General features: G+C 38.2%; 2 protein-coding genes across 3 annotated transcripts; both read right to left on the bottom strand.

The window, feature by feature from the left end:
- Window positions 1–4212: 4212 nt before the first annotated feature.
- Window positions 4213–12959, bottom strand: gask1b (golgi associated kinase 1B). Its single transcript, XM_051860050.1, has 4 exons — window positions 11641–12959; window positions 8782–8990; window positions 7696–7922; window positions 4213–4997 (listed from the first exon to the last, which is right to left on the bottom strand). Exons 1-4 carry the CDS (start codon window positions 12443–12445, stop codon window positions 4790–4792), a joined length of 1449 nt encoding a protein of 482 aa, XP_051716010.1. The 5' UTR covers window positions 12446–12959; the 3' UTR covers window positions 4213–4789.
- Window positions 12960–13412: 453 nt separating this feature from the next.
- Window positions 13413–19033, bottom strand: tmem144b (transmembrane protein 144b). 2 transcript variants are annotated; one of them, XM_051860051.1, is made up of 12 exons: window positions 18876–19033; window positions 18522–18647; window positions 18323–18445; window positions 18148–18247; window positions 17039–17119; window positions 16458–16536; window positions 16257–16330; window positions 15912–16030; window positions 15173–15292; window positions 14908–15005; window positions 14764–14821; window positions 13413–13942 (listed from the first exon to the last, which is right to left on the bottom strand). In XM_051860051.1, the coding sequence occupies exons 1-12, from the start codon at window positions 18937–18939 to the stop codon at window positions 13755–13757; spliced, it is 1230 nt and encodes a 409-aa protein (XP_051716011.1). In that variant the 5' UTR covers window positions 18940–19033; the 3' UTR covers window positions 13413–13754. The 2 variants fall into 2 exon arrangements, with proteins under 2 accessions (XP_051716011.1, XP_051716012.1); XM_051860052.1 differs by having other exon boundaries at window positions 14768–14821.
- Window positions 19034–19103: the final 70 nt, after the last annotated feature.

Genomic DNA, 19103 nt, shown 5'->3' with positions numbered 1-19103 from the left:
GTTCTATGTGCATTCCTGTCAGGCAGACAAAGGGAGCCACGGTATAGCGTGGCTGAGAATTTAAGTGAGAGACACAGACAGTGAGAGAAACCTTAAAGGGATAGTTCACCCAAAAAAATAAAACTGTGTAAAAATAACCTGTATGCTGTTTTTTTTTTTTTTTCTTTCCTGTGGAACACAAAGAGTTCAGTTTTAAAATAACTTTTCTCCAGAAAGTGAAAGTACAAAGTGACAACATCTGTCAAGCTCAAGCTTAAATTCCTGGTTTCATAGACAAGGCTTAAAGGGTTAGTTCACCCAAAAATATAAATTCTGTCATTAATTACTCAGCCTCATGTCGTTCCACACTCATAAGACTTTCGTTCCTTTTTGGAACACAAATAAAGAAATTTTTGATGAAATCCAAGAGCGCTCTGACTCCTCCATAGACAGCCATTTAATTACCACTGTCAAGGCCAAGAAAGGTACTAAAGACATCGTTAAAATGTCCATGTGACTACAGTGGTTCAACCATAATTTTATGAAGCAATGAGAATACTTTTTGTGCTCAAAAACAAAACTAAAATAACAACTTTATTCAACATTCTCTTCCCTGTCAGTCTCCTACGTAGTAAGCATAGTGCAGTGCTTCCACGTTTACATCCGAACGCAGACTCATTATTGGCTGACGTTGTACACGTGAGTAGCACGATGTATGCGTGTGATGCTGACGCAGGAGCCGGCCAATAATGAGCCAGCGTTCGGGCGTAAACATAGAAACGCTGCACTACCTTCACTGCGTCAACTGCATAGGAGAATAACATGGGAGAGAAGAAATTGTTGAATAAAGTCATTTTTTTAGTTTTATTTTTGTGCACAAAGTATTCTCGTCACTTCATAACATTAAGGTTGAACCACTGTAGTCATGTGGACTATTTTAACGATGTCTTTAATACCTTTCTGGGCCTTAACAGTGGTAATTAAATTGCTGTCTATGGAGGAGTCAGAGAGCTCTCGGATTTCATCAAAAAATATCATCATTTGTGTTTCAAAGATGAACGAAAGTCTTACGGGTTTGGAACGACATGAGTGTAAGTAATGAATTTTCATTTTTGGGAGAACTAACCCTTTAAACCTAGTCCCAGACTAAAATACCTGGTTGAGCTGTCTTAACTCAAAGTGACTTGCACAGACATCTTAAAATAGTCATAGATTTAGCCTTTTCTGGATTAAACAAAGCTGATTGCAAGAGGAAGGATTACAGCTAGCTGATATATGAGTAAACTGAATCTTAAATTAATCTTTCACAAGGCAGGTTTAACTCCTGCTTACTGTTTGTGAGAAAGCATGGACTATTTAGAATTTCTAAATAAAGAACAACACGCACAACAGAGGCCAGCGAGCAAGGAGTAATCCATTAAATTACTTTATTTTATTAACACCATCAGACCAAGATCATGTGCTTATACCTAACCTAATTGGGCTTAACCCAAGTGTTCTCATTTAGGCATGCTCACGTTGGTTCAGTATTCCATAGTCTCCCACTAACTAAGCCAAATTTAACCCATGTTAATGACAGCTATAGGCCTGGTTTCACAGACAGGGCTTAGATTAAGACAGGATTAGACTTTAGTTCAATTTAGATTAACTAGTACACATTTCCCCGGTTTCACAGACCAGGCATAAGTCTAGTCCCAGACTAAAATGCATGTTTGAGCGGTTTAACTGAAAGCAACTTGTACTGGCATATCTTAAAATATGTCAGTGCCAATGTTTTGTCTCTCAAGATGCACACCAGTAATGTTTTTTCTAAGGCACATTTATAAAAGCTATAAATGTCCTAATTAAACTGAAGCCTAATCCTGGATTAATCTAAGCCCTGTCTGTGAAACCAGGCCAAATAGTCTTCTAAAATTGTGTGATGAAAAAACAGAAATTTCAAATAAAATATAGTATTAGGTATGTCACATTAATAATTATCGTTCACACTTAACCAATTGTGTTTGATGTCATTGATGTATAAGCACCATATTTGATTTGAGGGCTGCGAGAGGAAGATTTGCATTGAATTATGATTTATTATTACTTTCTGTCTGCTTGGAGCTAAACATGCTGTAGTACACATGGTCACTATGAACTGCTGTTGTATGAAGAAGAGTTGCATTAAGCTCCTTCAGAAACTCTCTTTTTGTGTTCCATGGGAAAAAAAAACAAAAAAAAACAGAAATTGGTTTGGGAACATGAAGGTGAATAAATTAGGACAGATTTTCATTTTTGGGTGAACTATGCCTTTAACAAAATCAAACCAATGTAGTTTCAATCAAATTAACTTTCATATGAGTTTCTGTGGTTAGGGAAGAGTTAAATGGCTTGTATCCTACTGTTAGATCTGACAGCTGCACACAGTCCCCAAAGAGAGATTATTTTTGACAAACTGAATGGAACAACTGAAGGAAACCTGGCTGCCTGCCTCAGGCGTGTTGTGCTGTTTTTACACGCAGATAGCATCTTTCCATGCTAAAAACCCATGACCAACATGCATCTCAGCAAACATCAACTGTGGCACAAGATCTTCTGTATCTCATCACAAAGCGCATTTCAGGTTATAACATGCCCTGGTTTTTGTTCCAATCTCCTTTTTTCTACCATCTACCATTTTTGGCTTCACATGGAGCACATTAATGTTGAGCAAGACTCATTCTCATTTTAGATGAGAAACTGAGGGGGGCTAATGTGCCCGTGTTATGTCTAGAGCCTCATGTTTTTGTGCAAAAGGTGTGAGCTCTCATAGCTGCTTGTGTTCAAACTGATGCTTTCTACCCCTGTCGAACTCATACTGTACATCTGTCTGCCAACCAGGTGGGATGTTGCTAGGGTGGTGTTGCCATAGCAACAATGAAAAGAAGAAAAAAAGAAAAATAAGACAGACAGTGAGCGGCAGTGTAAAAATCCTTAACATACTTTCACATGCTCGAGAAATGGAGCAGGTCAGCTGGTGCAGGCAAATGAGAGGAGGATTTTAGGACAAAAAATATGAGATGTTAGTATGGAAACAGCTAAGAGTTGATATGAATGACAAAGAGGTTGTTCTGGTTGTTATAGTTACAAGAATGAATTAAATTACACGGAGAAGTCTTCTGAATTAATGAGATGTTCAGCTGTCTGGTTAAGGTCAGAAGCTATGTTAGGACAAGAAAGAGAGAGAAATGGAGAATAATGGCTTGTTTGATAGAGGGGGAAATGGTGGTAATGTCCTAGCAAGAGAAGTGATCAGAACAGCTGGTATAAAAGCTTTCTTGTTATGATATAAAATGAGGGCAAAAAGCACAACGATGGGAAAGAAAGAGTGGAAATGGTCCCTCTATGACTGGGTGCAACTTACCCAACATGTCTTACACTGTTTTTAAACTCGACTAAAGACACAGACAGGAAATTATTAGATTGGAATTACACTGTCAACTGAAAGGAATTTCATTACGCTTAAAACATTGAAATAAAATGAGGTCATATGCAAAAACAGCTCTCAAAAGCTGCTTCTTTCCATTCCCATTATGGTATGCTGCATTTGATATGATGAAAACAGGACTTCCATGTGGATTTAGAGTTTAAAAAAAATCTGTACTACTATTTGGATCGAGGATGGAATCCCTGCAGGATGGAAACAACATTGCACTAGTTGGGAAGGTGAACATGAGCACTCAAACATTTCTTTTGAATTTTTTGCATATCATCCAGATGAGGAGAGGTGATTTCACATTCCAAATTACCTGATTTTGTCTGGCAAAGAGTGTGGCAAGACACAGCAAGTCCACTGTGCAGAGCAGATACATCTGACATAGGTAATGCTGCCAAACATTTAATATTTTCAAACTCATAAAAGAACTCTTGTGTGAGCACATTTCTGTGGGTAAGTATGTGTCTGTAGTCTTCCTTCACATTTTTCACAAGGGGTCACTTTAGGCTCTGGGAACTGACTAGCTGGCAAACTAAAGCGCAAATGAAGGGAATAGCAAAGACAGAATACAGCTGTATTCCTGCAGTCAACAACAGAGAGTATGAAAATGAACATGATAGCTGTTCAAGGACTAAAGTGAATAAGTATAGGTATAGGTTTAAGTATAGGTTTAAAGTACTTTTCTATTTCAAAGATTATCATGTGTTCTCATAAGCAAACAGTGGTATTGTCTATTCCTTTAATTCTTATAATTCAATTAATCAAGTGATTTTCCAATGGACTGATATGGAACACTTTTATTTAATTAAAAAACAACAAAAACATAGTACAAAAATACTTCGCATGAGAAAAGATTTATATCTTCGCGGTGATAAACTTATACACAAGTGCAACATTACCTGATTTAATAATAATGGTCTGGAACCATCATCTCCATTTAACACAGCAGAAATTATCTTAAAAAACTGAGTGTTTTGGTTACTTTTATCAGGTTTTCTGACATGCCGTTAGTGGGCGGGATTTGACTAAAGGGGCGGTCTGATTCAAAGGCTGTTGGAAGTTAACGAAAGAGATCATATCACTCACCGCGCCTTTAACTTGTGGAATGTCAGTGGTGCAAAAAATTAGCCCTGTGGAGCATTTACTATCATTTAATATGTTCTTGTCCTAAAAGGAGAATCACTTACAACACCAAAGTACTCTTAATTTCAGAAGTGCATTGAGTTTTGACTGACAGAGCTTCAATTCAACAGGTCTTTATCGTCGTACTAATCTGTCAAAAACATTTCGTTTGGTTTATTGGAAACCAAAAGGTTGGTGGTTCATCTTACACACTGAAAACTGAAGCTCCATCTGTCAAGAGTTCATAGGTACTACTTTAATCCCATGGGCATTGATGTACGTGAGCAAGACTTTGGCTCTTCTCTCAATTACGTCAATGAGTTTTTCAATGCCTTGACGGCCACCTTGACTGTCCCAGTACAGCTGGTCGAGAAACAGCGATTGCAGGAGCTTTTCCCTGAGACGCTGAGACTTCAACACTGACACAGACTGATCTGGTAGCCTGAAAGAGGAAAAATATGGAAAGCATATAGCAATATGGACTCTAAAATTATTCAAACTTATAGTACAGAGGAAATAACCACCTTTTAAAAATGTGTAACATAAAATATCATTAAATACTGTTTGTACAATCCCCACAAAACTGTATTGCTAATTGACAAATTATGTAATACCCTGCTGTAATGCAGATAATGTGCAAGCTGTGATTCTCAAACACAGCAATGGCCCATCATTTATTCTGATTTATGTTACTGCACAAGTGAGCTTATGTTCCCAGAGGTATCACATTAGCAGCATTGCCAGCAGAATCCCTTAGCTCAGACAGCACGTGTCAGATTGTTGGCGTATGTATTTGCTTACGTCTTCAGTGGTGATGTGGAGGTGTTGGCTTACTGAAAGGCCAAACTTGTGGCCTCACAGAAACAAATTCTAAGTTGCAGTCTTAGGGGCCGTTCACACAGAACGCGTTTTTCTATTCCAATGCGCTACTTTGCCATTGTTTTTCTATGTAAACACGTGCTTGACGGATGTGCATGACCGTTACGCTCATTTCTCCCGTCTTTTACAGCGCCTTGCACATGAGCGCCATGTTTTTAAGACGCCGTGTCAAGTTAAAAGAATTTCAACTTTTACATGCAGCGCTCATCAATGTCAGTTCCAAAACAGTGGACCAATCAGAAGAACTCGGAGGCGGGGCAAGCGTTGCGAGCTTCTGTTTACAGTAGCAAGTTGGCATGACAACTGTTTTATTTGACGGCAACATGGCAGAGGAGGCGCTCATTATTATCTTATTTTCTTTTTTTCCATGTCAAAACTCATATCTATCAATTCTGCTGTTTGCCTATTTCTATTATTTCCGTTATTGTCGTTATTGCATCACGTCTCAAACGCGCGTCTCGAGACTCTCGCGTTCTACGCTGCGCTTTTTTAAAAACTATTCCTGAACACTGCATCTCGTGTTTTTAGACGCAAAGACACGTTCTGTGTGAATGGCCCTTTAGGGTACATTTACACAACAATGATGTACTAAAAACGTTTTTTCACGTACAGACGACAACGTCAAAACTATCCCCGTTAGCACGGATCCGTAAAACATCATTAAAAACACTGCATTATGTATGCCAGGCCAGTAGATGACGATGTCACTTTGTAAAGAAAAACTATGCGGCTACTGAACACATAATACGCATGTGCATGACATCACCGCTTTCACAAATTCAGTAAGAACAAGAAAAGAAGATGCACAAGATGGCTAGTAATAGCAAGCTAGTTTTTAAAGCATAAGATCCGACCCTCCCTTCAAAGCGCTCCAAAGCCACGCCTCCTCCAAAAAAAAAAACATGAACGCACACAACAGAGTCTGCAAAGCATCACGAGAAGAGTGACTTCCACAGAAGATGTATCTACACGTTTTAATGATTAGACCACTTTCTATTATTGATTGCTATCAGGATGTGAAGAGTGCTTCAACCAGTATAACAAAAAGTGTTTATAAAACAAATTGCCTACCCTACCTTTAAAATAAACATATGCCAACTAGATATTAATGTCTATTTAAACCTGATAACCTGTGGAGATTTGTAATTTAATCAAACTGCAAGGATTCATTTCTTTGAGGTCATGAGCAGGGGTGCACATAACTTTTTTGGTCTGGTTCTCAAGGGAGCACCTGGAGATGTTACTTGGTACTCACACTTTACGCGACACGCTTATCCTAAAAGCTGTCCTCATCTCTTTCCTCCTGACTGCTCTCCTCACTATCTTCTTTTCTCTCAAACATGGTAGATGATGATAATGATTTTTTTATTTTACTAACATTAATGACAAGAATATTAGGCTGCTGTCACTTTAAGAAGGAAAGCACGGACTGAATAACTGACACACATCCGGTTTCTTTCTCAACTGTTCACTTATGACATAACCGAGAGAATACTTGCCGAGACAGGTATTTTGACATAATTTTGTATGTATGTGTCCGTTCAAGTGGAAGTAAACGTGAAAGAGGAATTATGTTCGAGCGCTGTCTGACTCTCTCTCTTTCTACATGTGCTCGTTTCAGGGGTGTGAGGCTGCGCGCACAGATAACAGCTCGCGAGTCCCGATTTTCGCCTCTTTGTCCGCTTTTAAAATCGTTTGAATGTGTTAATTGGCGAGACAAAACACGTCCAAATGATGAACTTTCACTCTATGATGGTTAAATTTAGCAGTTAATCCGCGAATCACATGCGTGCCGAACCGTTGTACCTTATCCGTACGGATCACGGATTAACTGCGATCCGTTGCACACCTAATAATTAAAGAGAAAAATCTTTGATGGATTTTTCTTTAATGGAGAAAAATCCTACTCCAGTAAGTAAACGTGCCCCTGTGAACCGGTCCTCAAAAATGTTGGTACTCAAAAGCGCTTCCCTCCATGTTTTCTGGTGCTCATCGTTTCTTTTTACCGCGCATGCGCACCTGCGTACCACTTATGTGCTCCCCTGGTTATGAGTTTCTAAGTCCTTCACTACAGCTTTCAAGATATTTTAATTTAAAGAGAGTATTAAAAATTTTTGCACAGCATCTCTGCAAAATCTTAAAGAAAACTACATGTGGTTACTCTATGATTCTTGACACATAACATTATGAGATTCAAATTAAAGATAAAATTGTCATGTATAAACTCTAACATGTGAAATAGGTCAGCTACTTTTACTTACTCTTTGATTCCCTCTAGTAGCCTGAAGTCTAGATTCTCCTCATCTCGGTCAAAGTAGCCCTTGTTGTTAAAGAAAACCAAGTGGTGTGGGTTATGTCTACGATGGACTATGTGTGTCAGCTCTATGCTGTCCTTATCTGTACATTCTTCATGGTGACCAAGCTCAACACAGGTGTCCTCTGGGCGGGGCTTGAATCCACAGCAGTTTTTATCTAGTCGTTCATAAATCTAAGAAAACACAATCTTTCTTTATTTTTATTTTACATTATACAGGTTTAAATTAAAACTTTTCAGTTGTTTTCTGAACAATTAAAGGATTAGTTCACATTAAAATGAAAATTACCTCACCTTCAAACCATCTTAGGTGTATATGACTTTCTTATTTCTGATGAACACAATCGGAGTTATATTAATAAATATCCTGACGCGTCTGAGCTTTATAATGGCAGTGAACGAGACCAATGAGTATGAAGCTCAAGAACGTGCATCCATCAATTATAAATATGCTCCACACGGCTCTGGGGGGTTAATAAAGGCCTTCTGAAGTGAAGCGATGCATTTGTGTAAGAAAAATATCCATATTTAACAAGTTATAAAGTAAAATATCTAGCTTCCGCCAGACTTCCTTCCGTATTCAACTTAGGAAGAAAACTTGAATACGGAAGTCGTAGGACATAGCGTAACTGTTTTGAACTGCGAGAGGCGTTACACTTTCTTCCTAAGTTGAAAAAGGAAGGTGGTTTTAACAATTTAACTTGTTAAATATGTTTTTTTTTCTTACACAAACACATTGCTTCGCTTTGCCAGCTGGAGCTGTGTGGAGTACGTTTATAATGGATGGATGCACTTTCTTGAGCTTCATACTCGCTGGTCCCGTTCACTGCCATTATGAAGCCTGGATGCGTCAGGATATTTATTACAACTCCGATTGTGTTCATCAGAAAGAAGGAAGTCATATACACCTAGGATAGCTTGAGGTAATTTTCATTTTAAAGTGAACTAATCCTTTAATGTATATCTAGGCTTGTTTATCTACAAGTTTACAGCTGCAACACAGAAAGACACAGATGAAAGTGGAGTAGAGTACCTGCAGAAGGAAATCAAAGACTACTAGCTTGCTCCATTCATGGTGGTGGATGCTGGTGCAGCTCCACTCTGGTTTAGGTATTGTGCCCCGATGCCAGCACTTGTATTTGAGAGCGGATTGATATGAACCCCAGTTCAGTTTCTCAGAGGGTTGATCTACTACTGGGCTTAAAGTAGGATCCCACAAAACCACTGGACAAGGCTGACCATCTGAAACAAGATGAATATATGTAGGCTGTACATTCATTAGATCAGCATGAGTCATATTGATTTCTCAATAGTTTGACAGGCAGCTTAGATGACACTGACACTGCTCCCAATGCAGTGGCCTCATGAAAGTATAGTCTATATAAACTATAAGTGACCCTGGACCACAAAACCAGTCGTAAGCCGCACGGGTATACAGGTGCTGGTCATATAATTAGAATATCATGAAAAAGTTCATTTTTTTATTGTAAATTATTTTTAAAAATGAAACTTTCATATATTCTAGATTCCCTACATGTAAAGTAAAACATTTCAAAAGTTTTTTTTTTTTTAATTTTGATGATTAGAGCGTACAGCTCATGAAAGTCCAAAATCCAGTATCTCAAAATATTAGAATATTTCCTAAGATCAATCAAAAAATGGATTTGCAAAACAGAAAAGTTCAAGTTCCTTAAAGTATGTTCATTTGTGCACTCAATACTTGGTCGGCAGCACATATTACAGCAAATGACTTGCTCCTAGCACAAATTACAGCATCAGTGAAGTGTGGCATGGAAGTGATCAGCCTGTGGCACTGCTGAGACACTATTGAGCCTTCAGATCATCTGTATATTGTTGGATCGACTGTTTCTCATCTTTCTCTTGAAAATATCCCATAGATTCAGGTCAGGCATGTTGGCTGGCCAATAAAGCACAGTAATATCATGGTCAGCAAACCACTTGGAAGTGGTTTTTGCACTGTGGGCAGGTGCTAAAGTCCTGCTGGAAAAGGAAATCAGCATCTCCATAAAGCTTGTCAGCAGATGGAAGCATAAAGTGCTCCAAAATCTCCTGGAAGATGGCTGCATTGACTTTGCACTTGATAAAACACAATGGACCAACACCAGCAGATGTCACGGCCCCCCCAAATCATTATTGACTTCAGAAACTTCACACTAGACTTCAAGCAGCTTGGATTCTGTGCCTCTCCAGTCTTCCTTCAGACTCTGGGACCCTGATTTCAACATGAAATGCAAAATTTACTTTTATCTGAAAAGAGGACTTTCGACCACTGTTCACTGTCCAGTTCTTTTTCTCCTTAGCCCAGGTAAGATGCTTCTGACGTTGTTTCTGTTTCAGAAGTGGCTTGGTAGTCCTTTTCCTGAAGATGTCTGAGTGTGGTGACTCCTGATGCGCTGACTCCGGCTTCATTCTACTCATTGTGAAGCTCTCCCAAGTATTTGAATCGGCTTTACTTGTCAGTATTCTCAAGCTTGCAGTCATCCCTGTTGCTTGTGGACCTTTGCCTACCCAATTTCTTCCTTCCAGTCAACTTTGCATTTAATATGCTTTGATATTTCACTCTGTAAATAGCCACCCCATTCAGTAATGACCTTCTGTGACTTACTCTCTTTGTGGAGGGTGTCAATGATTGTCTCCTGGACCATTGCCAAGTCAGCAGTCTTCCCCATTAGTGTGGTTTCAAAGAACAAGAGATACCCGGAATTTATACTGTAGGGATGGTCATTTAATGAAACTCAAATGTAAATATTCTAATATTTTGAGATACTGGATTTTGGACTTTCATGAGCTGTACGCTCTAATCAACAAATTAAAAAAAAAAAACTTTTGAAATGTTTTACTTTACATGTAGGGAATCTAGAATATATGAAAGTTTCATTTTTTAAAATAATTTACAATAAAAAAATGAACTTTTCATGATATTCTAATTATATGACCAGCACCTGTATTTGTAGCAATAGCCAACAATACATTGTATGTATTTTATGCCAAAAAATATTAGGTTATTAAGATCATGTTCCATGAAGATATTTTGTAAATTTCCTACTGTAAATATATAAAAATGTATTTTTTTGAGTGGATATGCATTGCTAAGGACTTCATTTGGACAACTTTAAAGGGTTAGTTCACCCACAAATGAAAATAATGTCATTAATTACTCACCCTCATGTCATTCTACACCCGTTAAACCTTCGTTCATCTTCAGAAAACAAATTAAGATATTGTTGATAAAATCTGACGGCTCAGTGAGGCCTCTACGCTGCTTTATGAAGCTTCGGAGCTTTATGAATCTTTTGTTTCGAATTAGTGATTCGGATTTCCTATCAAACTGCTAAACTGCTGAAATCACGTGACTTTAGCGCTCTGATCCACTGATTCGATACGTAAAGCTCTGAAGCAGTGTTTTGAAATTGGCCATCACTAGATATTGTTGAAAAGTAGTTTTTTTTTTTTTTTTTTTTTGGCGCACAAAAAGTATTCTTGTCGCTTTATAATATCGCTTTATAATATTAAAGATAGAACCACTGAACTCACATGAACTGTTTCAAATATGTTTTTAGTATCTTTATGGATCTTGAGAGTTTGAATGAGAGTCCTCTCAATAGAGGCCATCGGATTTCATCAACAATATCTTAATTTGTGTTCGGAAGATGAACGAAGGTCTTACGGATGTGAAACGACATGAGGGTGAGTAAAAAATGACAGTATTTTCATTTTTGTGTGAACTAACCCTTTAAAGGCGATTTTCTCAATATTTTGAGAAATATATATAAATACAATAAAATAAAACATTAAGTAAAATACACAAAATATAGGCTATAAATATGAAAAACATATTAAATGAACATAAAAACAGAAACAAACACACTACCTCCAAGAGAGTGAAATCTTCTGCTGACAGCTGGCAAAGTTCTGTTCAGTCCCAAGATCCTATCCAGATGAAAGGCGAACACTTCACTCATGTCCAAGGGTCTCCTGACAATACCGCAACATTTGCGACACGCATCGGCATCGTCCGTGTGATTTGTCGCACTTTTAAATAAAATTAAAGAAGAAAAACCCGGTGGTGCAACTTCGTCAATCTGCGTAATTTTACCATCAGCTAGAAAGCGCATGGCCATGATATCGTCATTGCTGAACCATGGAGGAGCTCTTTCACTGTATATCCTGATGGTTGAATAATCACTGTGATCAAGCTCAGAATATCCCAACTGTTTGTCAACGGTGTTTGTATTGTGCCTCGCGTCCTTCGCTTTGCCCTGTGTGCCACCCTGCGGTCTCACTTTAACTTTCTTTCTCCGGAGTTTGGGTCGCACTGTGCCCCTGATGATGGCCGGTTTGTGCCGCTTTGATTTGAGCGTTATATACACCACATTAGACCTGGTCGGACTCAGAGATTCATTCACCTCCTCTCCAGTGGGGTCCTGGTAGGTTTTTCTAGGATTTAGAGAATAAACGCTATTTCTAGTCCACAGATCAGCACGTTTGTCTTGGCGAGTAGACGTGTGATTAACATGAACGGTGAAAAACAAATAAACAAAACACACAAGAGCTATAATCAAATACTTTCTAATGGCGGAATATCCCCTGCAACAGTTGCAGACTTTCAAAAAAGACACGGACAAACAAATCAAAGTGTTCCCGACATTTCCAGGACGAGTCGTATGCGTATCCATTGGTACGAGTGTTTGCGCATGATTAAGTCAAATTTCTTTTGTCCACGTTGGAATTGCGTTCTTTTCGTTTACATATTGAGGGTACACCGGAGCTCCAGATGATCCGCTCAGCGCAACAGCTCCAGCTTGAATGAAGACAACTGTCCCGATGCCGGATCAGCTGAGATAACAGTCCCAAATTGACAAGAATGCTGCTTATACTTACGCCCTTTTCCTCTCTGCAAGCGCGAGAGGCTTGAACGCTGTCATTAGAAAAATAAACAGTATGAAGTGTCAAATTTTTCCTCGCTATAGACGTATTTTTCTGTGTACATAGCCTATGTAAATATTAAAGCTGGCACTTTTGAAAAAAACCCGCAAAAAAACAGCATAAACTCGTCTGTTAATTGGCTGGTTTAAGAATGGTTTAGGCATTTTTCAGCAAAACAATCTAGCACCAGCTTTTGTTGTTGTTGTTTAATCCGTGGAGAGTTTCAGAGGGGCTTAGAGCACTTTTCAGCTTGTCACACAAGGAGTGCAGACATATGACCAGCTTGGCCTGTGTGTGAGAGACACTCTTAATGCAGGAAACCATCTTAGGCTGGTTTTCCCCCCAGCAGCTGATAAATTACAAAAACAGGAAAGCTCATTAACCCGGTCTTTTAGGAAGATGTTAAAAGTGAATTACAATAGAATATTCCAGCAGGAAGAACCACACCTGCCAACAATGTTGTTGTGACGTATTTTGTACTTGAATTTGCTGGTGTGAATATGAAACAATAACATCTAATAATGATATGCTCCAATGAAGAGGACAGGAAACAGGTACAGCAACAGTACAAATTATGTTGTCCTTTAGGTATGGAATGCATTACTTACTGTATTCTTATCTAGAATTACTAGACAGACTGTATTATAATCTAGACAATCACACACACAACTGGATTCATGTTTAACATTCCATAGACAATGATTTTTATACTGTACAAACTGTATATTTTATCCCATACCCCTGAAACTACCCATTACAGAAAACTTTCTGCATTGTATAAATCACTTATAAGCTGTTTTCATGGTTCAAAAATGTTCCGACAAGGATTTCAAATATTGCCATCTTTGTGGGGATATTTTGTCCACAATACATAAAAATACATAACACAAGTACAAATACAAATCAACATGCATAACCCTATAGCCAGAAAGGGGAAACTGTTTAATTCAAATATGTGTGAATTTACAGAAAATCTACAATTAATTTTGACAGCAATTAAAATGCAATAGCAAGAAATGTGTAAATTGCATCAAGGCCTACTAAGCAACTGCAGAGGCCTTATTCAAGGTGATAAGGCTGTTCAGTGACTGCAAATTTTGGCAGGAACATTGGTTTAAAACCTGATACACCATTGCCATCTTGTGGTAACATAACGTACAGGCTCAGATTTTTGAGTAAGCAGTTAACAGGGAGCCTGCCAGAACAACACAAGATGCCAGAGCGAACAACAGCAAGTTCCCAAGACCCTGAGGAAAGAAAATCAGTTTGTTAGGCTGGCCTAAATATACTGCCCGGCCAAAAAAAAAAAAAAAAAAACAGTTGCTGTTTGGAGTCTATGATTGGATCATTACTGCAGTGATTATGTTTCTTGCATGTTATATGTTTGGCAACAGTTCTTCTAACCCTAATTGATGGAGTGTGTAGCTTTTCATTTCTCAAAAAAAAAAAAAAAAAAAAAAAAACATTTCAGAAGACACATAATGGCCATATTCCAGGATGTCAAGATTCATCAGGCTCAAATTGTGAAAGAATGGTTGGGAGGAGCATGAAGAATAATTTTCATACATGAATTGGCACCTCTGAGTCCAGACCTTAAATTCATTGAAAGTCTTTGGGATGTGCTGGAGGAGACTTTACAGAGTGCTCACCTCTTGCATTGTCAATACAAGATCTTGACCAAAAATTGATGCACCTCTTGATGGAAATAACATCACAACATTTATTTCCATCGAGAGGTGCATCATTTTTTTTTGGTCAAGATTTGCTTATTACTACTGGTAATGAATCAATAACAAATTAAAAAATGACTATGATCTGAACTGGGGTCGTGCATACAGTATATACTCAAGTCACTAAAATGCATAATTATTATACTAATTGCTCACCATAACATCAAAACTACAAAACTAATGAAAGGTAGTAAATTCATCTTATGCAAGGTGTTCTCTGCAGATTTAAAATCACTACATAAATATTCATCATGTTCATTTGAAAAACAAAGTGTCAAACTAGGTCAAATAAAAATGCCATCTGAAATACTGAATGAATTCAAATAGATTTATGTTACCTACTTTGACCTCTTTAAATACCACACTTCCCCAAAGAGCAGCTACTAAGCCAAAACCCTGAAATCAAACACACTGTCATTACATACGATTTTCAATGCAAGGTGAATGAGAACATGAAAGATTTTCTTTTGTGCCATACTTACAGCATTAATTATAGGGAATGTGACCACTGCACTAAGGTAGTAATTTGCCATGAGCCAGGCATATGTGGCTAATCCCCACATCAAGCCACTCAGAAAACCTGCATGAGTTAAGAAATGCAGAACTCAGTTTTTCAGTAGAAAGCGATAGAATTGCTGGGGGAATATTTTGAGGGGTATGTGGTGGAGTTGCAAAGCAACACGGTCCTTTCATCTTAGTTAAAATAAAGATGATAGAATGGAATTGAATGGAATGCACATTAATTACCAGGTAAGATGGCTCTGGGATAGATCCGAGGCCTGTTCTTCATGACTGCACAGTAACTAAGAAAATACACTGTGCTCATGAGGAAAATTCCACTGTAATGGGCAAAGCAGTAGTCAATTTCTGTAATGGACGGCAAAACATGTTAGAATAGCCTATGAAATTTTAAAAAGCATCTCATTAAGCTGTAACAATTGACCGTTCGCAAAGACCCGCCTCTTTTAGTTACTGTTGCTATGTCCGACAAGCCATGCCGCTCTCACGCCACACATGTTCTAACAGTGAAAAATACACCGAGGAACAAAGAGGACACTGACAACGCGTCGACAGACAAGACAGAGCAGGTTACTTTTGATATGGAACAAAGTCTCAAATTTTGTCATTTTTAAAGAAATTTAAACAAAATACAGTTTTGTGGCTCTTTAATGTGTCGTGACAGATCGCTGTAACACCTCAGATCAAGCGGCTCATGAATTGATCATCTCTTCCTACTAGTTAATTTATCATCATCAAATAAACATGAAAGAACCACATTTCAACCACAGAAAGACGTCAGTACACATAATTTTTCAAGTTCAAGTCCACCAACGTTAATCTACTAAGTCCCCTGACTGCTTTGTCGGACAAAATGGCGGATTTGGCATTATGATTGGTTAGATCACCTGTCAATCAAACTCCAGGCGAAGGGTCAATTGCATGCCATTGATAAAGAAACACCTTAATCATACCATACATAACATACCATTTTGACTGGATCCAGTGAACATACTTGAATTGGTTGTGGCATGAACTTTAATATAGAAAACAGGCACAAAAGAAGAGCCATAAAGGACACCTGAAAATACGGCCAAGATGCAGCCACTGTAACAAGAGGATATCATAGAAAATAAATATTCGATATATTATTTATCTTACAAGAAATTTTACAATATTAGAGTATAAAGCTGAAAATGCCATAAGTTGACATGAACGCACAAGCAAGCACAGAAAAAAGCCCTCAAACATTCCAGTACAATGTTGATGAAGAACCAGAAATGTGTCTGAAGAAAACTTCAGACTGGAACTTGGAAGATCTGCAGATACTTACAACACTCTTTTGCTTTTTGGTGAAATTGTATCCACCCATGAATCACTGGGGCTTGTGCTGTCTGGATTCAGCCTCTAAAGACAGTGTGAATACATGCACACACAAAATGTCAGCAGATGCATGTATCCAAGACAAAATACACTAAATATTCTACGTAACATCCAAAAAGCTCTTAAAGTAGAAAAGCCCTAACAAACTTACCCTATCATCAATCAACAAAGGCATGGATTCAGATGTACGTTTCTGAACATCACTTTTCACAAAGAAGAATATGATGGCACTGAAACAAAGACATGATTGTGTTATGGAGAAAAAAAAAACTAATCCAAAGGGTTTTCTCACAATAAATAAAACGGAAGGATGTTTTTATCCCATAAAATCAGATGGAACTGTAGATACAATACAACGTGACTTCAGGTCTTAGGATGAGGTTTATCCTGCCTTACACAATATATTGCATTTTCAATTTCAGAGAAACTTTTAGGCGAGTAAGACAGCAGCACTTCAATCTCAAAAGGATCTTTGTGAGGTGTAACTCCAAAGTGAACTAGAAATCTTTTGGGGATGGAAATATTGTCTGTCCATATTAAAGAGGTGTGCCGGCAGCATTTCCTTTCCATTTCTGAGGACTAAAAGCACCTTCTAAGTTGAATGAACAATGTTACTTTGTAAAACTTTAGTGTTCATTAGCCAAAGAAACATTATCTTGACATGTGCATTTGGAGGTAGACCATTACATTCCCTGCTAGGGGAAAAACACACACACACACCTCTCCCATTACCTTAGCAGACAAAGGCCAGCTCCACAGTAATTGAGTATCGGTTTGGACACCTCCTCTGGATGCAGCCCAAACCACCCAAACCTTGAAAGGAATGACTTAAAGGGTTAGTTCATCCAAAAATGAAATTTCTGTCATTAATTACTCACCCTCATGTCGTTCCAAACCCGTAAGACCTTTGTTCATTTTCTGAACACAAATTAAGAATTTTTTGATGAAATCCATGAGCTTTCTGGGCTTCTGGATAGACTGCAATGTCATTACCACTTTAAAGGCCTAGAAAGGTAGTAAAGACAATGTTAAAATAGTCCATGTGATAATGAGCCGGCGTTCTGACGTATAACTCGGAAGCGCTGCACTGGGTTTACTACGTGAACAGCATGGGAGACTGACATGGAAGAGAAGAAATTGTTAAATAAAGTCATTATTTTTGTTTGTTTTTTCACACAAAGTATTCTCGTTGCTTCATAACATTAAGGTTGAACCACCGCAGTCACGTGGACCATTTTAAAAATGTTTTTACCACCTTTCTGGACCTTGAAAAGTGCAATGACATTGCTGTGTGGTTCAGAAACCTCTCAGATTTCATTAAAAATATCTTAATTTGTGCTCCGAAGATGAATTAAGGTTTGACACGTTTGGAACGACATGAGGGTGAGTAATTAATAACAGAAATTGCTTTTTTGGATGAACTATCCCCTTAAGAGGTTTACCTCTGCCTTCAATTAAAAACATTTGTAAAAGGTTATCAATAGGTCCGACAAGTAAAAATGAGTTAATTCATTAACTAACATTAGCTAACAATGAGCAATACATTTGTTACAGTCCTTATTCATCTTTCTTAATGTTATTAATAAAAAGACAACTGTATTCAACACTGTATTCAACTCAAACTGCATTTATCAGCCTGGCCTGCATTTTCCAAAAGCATAATGAGCCCAAGTTGATTGTGGAGACCACTGCCACCAATGTTCTCTATGATCAACTTAGCTCACAATGCTTTTGGGAAACGCAGCCCTGGACCAGCATAAAACTCAGTGCTCCAAAGTTTTACATCGGGAAGTTCAGTACATCCCTGTAAGCCCATTCTGTCAAACATCAAGCCAGCTTACCTTGAGCTTGCCCATCCAATTAGCAATCCACTGGATCCCCAAAGCAAAATTCCAAGTCCAAGGCCAATAAACTTCACAACTGGGACAGCTGTTATATTTCCTAAGAGGTAAATCTGTTATAAATGACATCTGTATATATTAAACAGATGTTTATTCACTCACACATACACTTTACCAGTGGCCCAAAGTGCTCCTCCAAGCATAGCTGCAGGATGGGCTCTGGAGGGGTGGAACAATGTGTCAGCAACCAGTCCAACAAACCAAATAGCTGAACAGCAAATCCACTGGAAAAACATTCCTGTAAAGACAGCAGATTTTAAGACAAGTTGGTCAAATGTTTGTGTGGAGGGTAAAGGTACAGTTAAACTCCTCACCATCGCCAGTATCTATCGTTTTAACAGGAACAAAGTAACTTCCATACAAGAGCACTGCAAGCACACAGGCCACAAAGCCATAGGCGGTGTCTGTACTGTTGGCTTCATTAGAGGAGTGAGGGGGCTCTAGGTATAAAATCAAAACTAAAAGTTAACAACACACTTGTTGCATTTATGCTAAAAAAAATAAATAAAAAAATAATAGGCTATTTAAAGCATATTAATTGTATACAACCGAACAACTGTCCAAGCACAGCAGTTTTCAAACCCACTCCCAGAGGGAATACAAAGGCATGTTGTCAGTCAAAGACATAGACCAATCAAAATATTTAACTTTTTTAATATTTAATCTACCTTCTGCTGACAATGTGCTACAGCATCTTACAACAAAAAGCACAATTACAGCTAGTAAAGCCATCAGTCTCCTCTTTTTCACTTCACTCAGGATATAAGCACTACATTTGTTGTTGTGGCAGTTTGTTGTAAACCAGGTGTCATTAATTGGCCCCACTGTCCCGCCCTACTAACATATTAGGGAGCTGTGGGGAGGTACTTATATTTCTTAAAGGGATCAGCCTCAGT

Source organism: Ctenopharyngodon idella, chromosome 14, assembly GCF_019924925.1.
Source record: "Ctenopharyngodon idella isolate HZGC_01 chromosome 14, HZGC01, whole genome shotgun sequence".
Lineage (NCBI taxonomy): Eukaryota > Metazoa > Chordata > Actinopteri > Cypriniformes > Xenocyprididae > Ctenopharyngodon > Ctenopharyngodon idella.
This window is presented reverse-complemented; position numbering and strand designations above follow the sequence as displayed.

Coding starts and splice junctions, on each gene's coding strand:
- gask1b (XM_051860050.1), bottom strand. CDS start 12,445: ATGGATACGCATACGACTCGTCCTGGAAATGTCGGGAACACTTTGATT. Junction 8,991..11,640: donor AAGATTTCACTCTCTTGGAG/GTAGTGTGTTTG, acceptor ATCTTGTTTCAG/ATGGTCAGCCTTGTCCAGTG. Junction 4,998..7,695: donor CTACTAGAGGGAATCAAAGA/GTAAGTAAAAGT, acceptor TTCCTCTTTCAG/GCTACCAGATCAGTCTGTGT.
- tmem144b (XM_051860051.1), bottom strand. CDS start 18,939: ATGGCTTTACTAGCTGTAATTGTGCTTTTTGTTGTAAGATGCTGTAGC. Junction 17,120..18,147: donor ATTGGATGGGCAAGCTCAAG/GTAAGCTGGCTT, acceptor ATTCCTTTCAAG/GTTTGGGTGGTTTGGGCTGC. Junction 16,031..16,256: donor CCAAAAAGCAAAAGAGTGTT/GTAAGTATCTGC, acceptor CTCTTGTTACAG/TGGCTGCATCTTGGCCGTAT.